The sequence below is a fragment of the Metopolophium dirhodum genome, chromosome 1 (genome assembly GCF_019925205.1).
Source record: "Metopolophium dirhodum isolate CAU chromosome 1, ASM1992520v1, whole genome shotgun sequence".
Lineage (NCBI taxonomy): Eukaryota > Metazoa > Arthropoda > Insecta > Hemiptera > Aphididae > Metopolophium > Metopolophium dirhodum.
This window is the reverse complement of record NC_083560.1, coordinates 139787181-139797054: the sequence shown is the minus strand read 5'-3', so window position 1 is coordinate 139797054 and position 9874 is coordinate 139787181. Positions and strand designations below refer to the sequence as shown.

The window sequence follows — 9874 nt, the reverse complement described above, 5'->3', positions numbered from 1 at the left end:
GGCGCATGTAGAACACAGACCACGTAGAACAGCGGTGTAACGTATTATGTTTGAAAAATATGTCACACATGTTAGGTTTAAAGTCACCTAGACTATCATCATCATCTTTGACCACCGGGCGCATGTAGAACACATACCACGTAGAACAGCGGTGTAACGTATTATGTTTGAAAAATATGTTACACGTGTTAGGTTTAAAGTCACCTAGACTATCAGCAGGCGTCACCTAATTATAATATACTTACCATTGTCACCACTCGTTGCATTACAGAACTTCCCTGTACACTATGTTCTTGGTGACGAATCGGCCGCTGTCATCGGCGTACATGCCGACTCTCACGGACTGTGCGTTTCTCACCCTCGAAAACGCTACGTACAGTTGCCCGTGCGTGAACACAGGCGACGTCAGTAACAAACCTACACAGTCGAACGTCTGACCCTGCGACTTGTTGATGGTCATGGCGAACGACAATCTCACCGGGAATTGAAGGCGCCGCAGTAAGATGGGCAGGTCGTCCTCGCCGCTGGACGTGAGCGGTATCTTGGGCACGACGATGTCGTCGTCCTGTGCTTCACCGCCCAAAATCCTAGCCTTGAAATTGTGACGCCGCAGTTCGGTGACCACCAACCTCGTACCGTTGCACAGTCGTCTCCTCGGATCGAGATTTCTGAGCAACATCACGATGCACCCCACCTTCAACGTCAGCCGGTACGGCGGCAGGCCGTCCGGTTCCAAGCTGTTGAGGAACTCCGTGGGAAAATTGGCCACTTCGTCGGGATCGTCCGCCATCATGGTGTCGACGGCGGTGTAGCTCATCTGAGCACCGTCGACGCGCTCCAGCACGTCCCTGTTGACACCTCTACAGTCTTCGTTGGTGGGACACACAACGATTCTCCGAGCGAATTCGTCGACGTTGGCCAACGACATTTGCTGCGGGTACACGAAATCGATCAAATCATCAACGTCGCATACCATTTGCCGCGGGATTTGCACGGTGTTCGGAACGCCGTCGACCGCGGGCAGTCGGCCGTTGCCGAGCTCAAGCAACCAAGTCGCAAAGTCCGCGTCGTGGTCCGCGCGCATGTTCTGGACCAGATTGAAGCGCTCCATGACGCGCCAAAGACCGTTTTCCTTGATCGACGACATGACGATCTCGGCTCTCGTCCCTCTCCGGACCACGGGCAATATCTGCCTGAAGTCGCCGGCGAACAGCATGGTTTTACCGCCGAACGGTAATTCCGATGCCATGACGTCCCTGAGCAGGCGGTCCACCACCGTCAGTTGCAGTCCCGGCGACATTGGGGCTTCGTCCCAGACGATGAGCGCCGCGTTGCGTATCTTTTGCGCTCGCTCGGACTGCATGGTGACGCTGGACGTCGAGTCTTCGGTCAGCGTGCCGAAAGGCAGTCCGAACGTCGAGTGTACGGTCATGCCGCCGTCCATGAGCGACGCGGCGATACCGGTGAACGCCACGCACAACACCTCCCGCTGCGGAGGTCGGTGCCGAAGCGCCCATATCAGGCATCCGTACAGCGTCGTTTTTCCGGTACCCCCGGGTCCGTCGACGAAGAAAGTTTTCGCCACCTCCCGTTGGTCGTCGACGGCCGCCATCACGCGGTCGTACACCGTTCGCTGTTCGGCGTTCAAGGCGTCTACTTGTGGGGCCCACCGTGCCGCCGCGTCTATTGCCCGGAACAGCGCGTCGTCCTGCAGCGGTTCCAGTAGACGGGGGTCGGCGAGGGGCAGACCGTAGTCGCCCGGCGATTTTCGGTGTACACGAAGTAGATCCTCGATGGCCGCCAGACACGCGGCCCTCGCGCGGTCGACGTCTTGGAGACGGCGGTTGAAGTCCTCCATCATGTTTGCTTCGTTCGCCTCGTACAACGCCAGCGGGTTTGAGGGCTCGCAGAACACCAGTATAGTGACGAACAGATACCGCAGCTGCCGCGGTGTGTCCAACGTCGCCGATTCCGTCAAGCAATCCCGCCACGCTCGGTCGTCTTCCAATAATCCGAGTGCAACGGCAGCCGCCGTGAATGTTTCGTGAACGACCCCGTCCACCGTCCTTATGTCTTGAAAGGACTTCGGGCCTCTTCGGTTCAGAAGTAGCAATCTCAGGTGGAAACGGTCCCGGTCCAGTGGGTTTACTATGTACATCCGAGCCAACGTAACGTTTGCCATCCGAATCCGCCGCGGCAACCATTGGGTGACATTTCTTACGAGTACGTTTTCTTGATTACGTGGCATCTGCCAGGTGTAATGCGTCGGTATTTCTTGGTACAAGTATTGTCGAGCATTCACGTCTGTTGTGTTGAGCGCGAAGAACTGCGTGAGTTTCGTACTACGCACAGCTTGGTTCTGTAGCCGTTCTTCTGCTTGGCCCGGCGCAAAGTACACGTTCTGACGACCCTCCAGGTGGACAGGAAGTCTGACGACCGTGTGACTTTTGCCGTGCAATTTGTACGAAAACAACCGCCAGATGCCTTCTGGTGGGCTGACATATCTTGAGTTTACGTAACTGAAAATTAATATTGAAAAGATAACTAACAATGGCTCTATAGATGATACCGTCTGGTGTTGTGATTGGTATTATTATTATTATTATATAATTCAAGTAAATGTAATTTATTTTTTGTTCTGTAGACACAAAGCATTGCATTACAATGTGCATGTGACGAAGAATCCCTACAACCGTTGAACGATATATTATGATGTTTTAATAAATAAATGTCGTGAAATCAAATTGTTAATGTCAACTCGAGTAGCTAAATATAATCATAGTGGACGTCTAGTGAATGTTATGAATTAATTTATATAAGTAAACAATTTAATCTATAATTTACAGAGTTGGTATTAGTATATTAGTAGTATATTAGGTGATCAAGGTGATAACAGTGTACACATAAAATATTCAAAATTTAAATTATTATTATTATTATTATTATATTATATTATATTTTAAAATTTGTATCAGGTGGAATACATTATAACTGTATAATATTATTTAAGAATGGCAAAGCTGTAGGAATGTTAATTTATGCCAACGAAAATAACAATCCATAAAAGCATGTTTCACATTGCCGAGGTGTTGAAGTTTACAATTTGAGACAGTATATTATGTGATCACGGTTAAACTTAGATCAGGTTATAAACCAAAATTTATATCTATTAGGTATGTTAGTTAATTGGTGTACTTAATGTCATTGATGTTCAGTTCTGTATGCAATGTAATGTGTATAAACAAATTGAATGAAAAAGCATAAAATAACAAATTTAATGTAATAATAATAATACCTAAAGAACACACATTAAATGTTAAGTATATAATATAGCTAGTATACAATAGTAAAAAAACTAAAAGTTATCGGTAAACGATTACAACTACCCTAAAAACCTAAAAAATAGTGAGTAAAATAATTCATACACACTGGACACACTGCTAAAAATGACACATGCATAAAATATTGTTATATGCTAATAATGATGGAATGGTAATAATTTTCAATGTAATACCTATAATAAAAATCTATCAATAATAATGTAGACCACCTATAGAACTCTCTGTAGAAGTACATAATACATAATATAAGGTACAACCTACATATTAATTAATATATAATATTATAAAAATCTTAAGACACTATTAAATCATTTATTAATTAACTATTTATTTAATTTATGTTTAATACTGTATGCAATAGAATGTTTATTATACACAGCTTGAATGAAGACACATGAAAAAAAGGATTAAAATTATAAAAATTACACTATTGATGGGAATTATTAAAAATTAATAAATGATTTATTAGTTAACTATTTATTCAATTGATGTTTATTACTGTATAATAATAATAGTTTATAAATGTAGAAGTTCCTAAAGTTTTGCTCAACTGAATATTCTTATTAAAATGTAGAAATGTTTTCATAAAAAAGTAAAGTTCTTTAATCATTAAAATTTTAGTTTTTAGCCAATGTCAAACCAAAGTAATTTTATTATTTCAAACTAAAACGTGTACATATTTAAAATTAAAAACAAAACAAGAGTAATACAATGGAATAAAAACAAATGTAATTAAGTAACAGAATTTCTAAATTTAAGATTTTTATGTGAATTTTAAAAATTGTCCAATTTAATATTTAAAATTCCTGAACATATAAAGTAGTAAACACACTAAATAAACATACAATATACTATTATAATGATTATACCTAAATTTAGAAATATGTAAATTATAAAATTAAGTTAAGACTCACTTGGCAATCTCATCCTGGTCCTGAACTTCCAACGTCACACGGTCGTGTCCCTTGTATATATACTTGTAGATATACATGACACTCTTTATGGACGTGCATATCTCGACGTTGATGTGCGCGTCATACTTGGCCAGAAGGTAAGGGTTGTACGGCACTACACACTCGTTACCAACCTCACGACCTCTCACAAGTACCACCCGGCCGTCATCCGGTCGGCGGTACTTTGGATATCCGCCGTCCGCAACGTACACAGTCTCCTCTGCGTACGCTTTCGGGAAATCTTTGGAGCATTTGTTGTCCACCATGCACGGACACTGTGGATTGACTGTTCCACACGGCCCGTGGATCATGTGAGACTTGACGCAGTCGTGTAAGCGCCTGTCGATTGCGGGGTCCGGCAAGAAGGCGCAAACCACGTCGTCCACGTCCTCGGCCGTACGGAACTTACAGTCCTCTGCCAGGATTATCAGTATATGCGCATGGGGCAGACCACGTTTCTGAAACTCGATAGTGTACACGTAAGCGCCGACATTACCAAACACACGATTTACAGTTATGTCACCTATTAGCTCCTGTAGCTTCCTGTTGAACACTCTGGCCACCAGGTCCGGCCTGTCGCTTGCCGTGCTGTGGGCAGCCAGGTTTTCAGTGATCTCTGGCCACCTGGGGTTGCACGTAAACGTTATGAACAGGTCGGGTTTCCCTTTGGTACGCACTACGGTGATGGCGTCTTGATAATTCATCTTGTTGAATCGGTCGCTACCCGTGAACGTCGACGGCAATATGATCCTACGCCCGACCGCCATGGGATCGATGTGGAGCTGTTGGTTCACATGGTCCATGAGCCCTTGATACGCTTCGGCGAGGAGATCCCTCTGGTGCAAACGTATGTAGTTCAGATTATTCGACTCCATTCGAACATACTGGTCGCACACATACATCTGCAACAAGAACCGACCCTGATGTAACAAACTAAACAGTTCATGTCTTTGGTCGTTATTTCCCTGATATCTAACAGCCAAACGGTAGCACGCAAACTCTCTGATACTGTTGCGATTGCGGACATTGTTTCGTCGGTTGCCCGCTTGCAACATCCCGTTATGCCAACCGGCCTCGCCGTACGGGAAAAACAGCGGATACAACATCGGATCCGAGTGACACGACCCTTGTGAAATGTAACGAATGGTATATATTATTTAAAGTGAATTGCTAAATCAACGATTTGTAGTAGCTGGGGGTTAGAGGATGGAGTATAGCAAGTACATAACCGCAAAAGAAAGGTTATTAAAATATTAACTCTGATCTCTTTGTATTCCAAGGATTTATAGTGTATATTTGTAAGTGATGTCTGTTATGAAGTCCAAACAAATCATGAAATTAAGCACCGAATTAATGTGACTATATTATGTTTGATTATTGATAAATTATATAGTACACTACATACAAATCATAACACGACTTATTGTCATACTATCACTACAAGATGAATATAATTTATAATGAATATGGTTTGAATTTAATATTGTTAATTTAACTTTATCTAATATTTTATGTATACATAGGTCCCCTAGCTCGAATAGCAATACCTGATCTATTATGATTAAATTATGTCCTGAATAGAATTCCTGGCCTGTCTATTTAACATTCTAATCACTGATAAATCTTTGAACGACACTTATTATCGGAGATGCGAACAATAATATAATTATCCTTCAGTCTTTCAAAAAAAAAATAGGAGAACGCTGCAGGATTTGTCAAAATATAAATAAAGCTTATTAAAATAATTTAAAAAGTAATAGAATTTAATAGATTCATTCAGAACTTTAATTTAAAAAAGTAAAAACTAAGTAAAATGTACTATTAATTCTGAAAAAAACTGTTTTTGTTGCGTTTTCTATTTATAATTGTACTCAGTTTTTTAAGCACAAACTAATAATATAAAATGATAGTCATAAAACTGACAGTGCATATTATTTTAAAGTTAAAAGATAAAAGTCAGATAATTAGGTTTAATATTAAGACTGCAATTTGAGATGGAACATATTAATATGCGCTTACAAACTATTATTACTTGACACTATATCAATCTATTTTACAATATGGGATAACTATATGGGGTGGTACCTCTGAAAACACACTAAAACCACCAATATAATTTGATATACATAAATAAACGTGAATCTATAAGATACAACCTAAATATCAATTATTCAAAAAACAGTATTGGTCAGATATTTCTAGACTATTTAGGACCAACTTATTTCAATAATCTAGAAATTAATTTTAAGAGGTATCTAAGGTAACTAATTTGTTATCTCAATTACATAGTTTATAAGTTTCTCATTTTTGTTATAATTGTATCGAGTCTTTTTATAATTATATTAATAATTATCACATGCGAATTATTTATCAATATCAAAAACCTTATTTATGTTAATTACTGTTATTATTAATCTTAATTAATTATTCGCTATTTTTATATATTTAATATAATCTGTGCACTTTTCTGTCCATTTGTTAAAAATTGTTATAATGTTTGATTTAAAACTGTTTGAATAAATAAATAAATAGTAAATTGTATATGCTGTGTAATCTCTCTAGCTAAATAGCTTGTTCAGTATCCTTATATTATTTTATTGATGATACACATGATAAGTACTATATGTTGATCCCCGCTGTATTTAATGTATAATGATGTAATTTAGTAAAGTATTACTGCACAAGTGAACGGGTTAAGGTCGGTTTTGACCTAACGAATTAGTTATTAAGTAATTATATTTCAAAATAATGTCCAAAATGTAGTGTATACTTAATGTAAATTTAAAATCGCAGTGTCAGCTTTACTGTACAACAAAAACTATGGTTCTATTTGATGGTGTTGATATTAATGTGCAATAAATATAGTGAATATAAGTGAACAATTTGAGACAGCTGTGTAAAAAATTGTGTTTTTAGTAAATAATTATTAACTAACCCGCTGGTATGGTTTGCATCCTGTGTTGCGGGTTGATTGGATTCGTATCGTAGATGACCAGATTAATGTCTCTTGGCGGACGACCCCCTTCACCTACGAACACGGCCGCAACTTCGTTTGCGGTAGGCAGGTTGTTTCGCCCGTCGTCCCGGGCCGCATCTCGGACAAAATGCATCGTCACTGGCCTAGGTCGCACACCTGCGGGATCGGCGTCGGCTAGGTCTCTTTCTGCCAGCCACACCTCACGCATGTTCCTGGAACAAATATAGACATGTATATTTTTATACTTAGACAGACTCCATTTAACTGCATTTAACTCTATAATTGTATAATTAACATAATACATAATAATAAATATATATATTATAAATGTGTGTGAAGTGTAGTAAGCTTAGGAGACCACATAGGTTGGGTAATAACAATAAAACCTATACTTCATATAAATCCAAGCATTAAATTAGTAATATATTTTGGTATAATTATGATATAATAATAAAAACGTCCCAGCCCTAAGTTATATTTAATGTTACCTATATCATTCATAAGTACATATAACTCTGTTGGTAGCAGAGTAAAATTATAATAAACACATAAAATACATATAATATTTAATATAATTTAAGTAATAAAGTAAAATTTTTTGCTTTGTATACTATTTTGAATCAACATTAAGTAATAACTGCAGTATATTGGTAGCTGTGAGTGTCTAATATCAACGTAATATCTAGTTTGACAGTTAACATAGTTAGTTTATTGGTTACAGTTTTTTTGTTTTTTCTGTCTACTTTGAGAAAGGTATCTGTAAAAGAAATTTACTCTAAGGGGCAATTTATATTCCTAATGTTAATAAATACAATAAATTTATATCTTACTTAAAAGCCATTGCGTACGGATTTACGTCTCGCAGAAAACCGTCCAATAGTCCCATCACAACTACGGACAGTTCACGATGATTTCTCTGCAGAGCCATCCCAACGCGGCGGGCGTTGGCCTCTGCGGACTCGAGGAAATACAACTGACAGTAGTTGGCATCTACTCGGTCAACGGCCACGTCATTATTTATCCTCTGATAAGTTTGGCCTTGGATACACATTGTTCGCGGTCCACGCCCTCGCAAACGCCTGTCGTCTGTGCCACAGCTAAACGCAGCGAATGCCAGGGCGTTGTTGTACCGGCGAATGTCGTCTCGGAATCTACGACCATCCTGTGAATCTCCAATCAACAAACTCATTAGTAAAAAAGGGGCGGGCAACAACGCGTGTTGTCCTGCAGCGGTCACTTGACCGTTGTTACAGCAAGTGGAGAAGTGCATATTGGCACCCTGGCCCACAACCTCGCCTTCGAAGTGGCGGGCGTTACACTGTGTGCAGATTCTGTTTAACGCGCCCGCGTTGTGCTGCTCTGGAAGCGGGTGTGTCACGCCTGCCGGCCTGTCAATTATTGGCGCACGCCCTCGGGGTTGTTCACCCACGGCAAGTGGTCGGAACTGCAATTTAAATGATAAATTTATCTATGGTTTTTTTTATAAGTAAGACATATTTACTGACCTCTTCGTCGACGTCTGGCTGCAACTCGTCGAGCATGTCCACAAACTCCAGTTCCGCTTGCACTTCGTCCATCTGCACTTCTACCACTTCCACGTCATCCCCTCCGTCCATCTGGACTTCTACCACTTCCACGTCATCCCCTCCGTCCATCTGAACCTCAACAAATTCCACGTCCTCCACCACTTCCATCTGGACCACCTCGTCCTCCACCACTTCCATCTGGACTACCTCGTCCTCCACTTCCTCCACACCTTCCATCAGGACCTCGACAAATTCCATGTCCTCCACCACCTCCACTCCTTCCACATCATCCCCTATATCCACTGGGACGCCAACGACTTCCACGTACTCCACACCCTCCACTGGGACGCCGACGACCTCCACGTCCTCCCTTTCTTCCATCTCGACATCCCCAAGCACCTAAAAGTTAGGTTGAGTTTAGAGTAGGTACAATTGTATTGATAATTCTATATAATTATAATAATAACAACAATAATTATTGCTATCTATGACAGTAAGCGTAGGTACCTATAATATGCAATAAGTGAATATTTATATGAAATAAGGTTTATGTCACACAAATAAAAGCATACATGTTGTAGTTAGAGTGAGTCTAAGTCTAAGAGTATCACATGTGAAATGATAAAATACCTATCTAGTGCCCAACTTACAAATGAAGGAGAGTAAACCTGGGTCAGTAGTAAATAGTGATGTGGTGGGGGTAATATTAAGAAGTGTGCGAGAAAAGTATTTTGTTTATTGGTAGTAGAATGTATATTAACTGTGTAAGAAAACTTTTCAAATGCCTATAATAATATAATAACTAACTGTAACCGTAGAACTTGTATAATACTACTAAATGCCATTGAAGGTGTGTAAAACATCAATACAACAATATAGATAGTATAAGATAAATGTTGTTAAGAGATTTTCAAGAGAAAAAGGTCTACCTAAATAACATCAGTACAATGCTCTAGGTTAAGATATCTGTTGTATTTACAAGTACCAATCATAGAACAAAGAAATCCACAGAAGAATATTTAAGTTGTTTCACACATACTAATAATCTTTCTAACAACAATAACTTTGAAACGTTGT

The 9874-nt window shown here is 39.9% G+C and overlaps 3 protein-coding genes across 3 annotated transcripts; all 3 read right to left on the bottom strand.

The window, feature by feature from the left end:
• Nucleotides 1-265: 265 nt before the first annotated feature.
• Nucleotides 266-1300, bottom strand: LOC132932806 (ATP-dependent DNA helicase PIF1-like). Its single transcript, XM_060999167.1, has one exon. The coding sequence runs from the start codon at nucleotides 1298-1300 to the stop codon at nucleotides 266-268; it is 1035 nt and encodes a 344-aa protein (XP_060855150.1).
• Nucleotides 1301-1428: 128 nt separating this feature from the next.
• On the bottom strand, nucleotides 1429-5400 carry LOC132932805 (uncharacterized). Its single transcript, XM_060999166.1, has 3 exons — nucleotides 4256-5400; nucleotides 1533-2519; nucleotides 1429-1489 (listed from the first exon to the last, which is right to left on the bottom strand). Exons 1-3 carry the CDS (start codon nucleotides 5398-5400, stop codon nucleotides 1429-1431), a joined length of 2193 nt encoding a protein of 730 aa, XP_060855149.1.
• A 1824-nt stretch (nucleotides 5401-7224) lies between these two features.
• LOC132932804 (uncharacterized) lies at nucleotides 7225-9178 on the bottom strand. Its single transcript, XM_060999164.1, has 3 exons — nucleotides 8765-9178; nucleotides 8102-8715; nucleotides 7225-7483 (listed from the first exon to the last, which is right to left on the bottom strand). Exons 1-3 carry the CDS (start codon nucleotides 9176-9178, stop codon nucleotides 7225-7227), a joined length of 1287 nt encoding a protein of 428 aa, XP_060855147.1.
• Nucleotides 9179-9874: the final 696 nt, after the last annotated feature.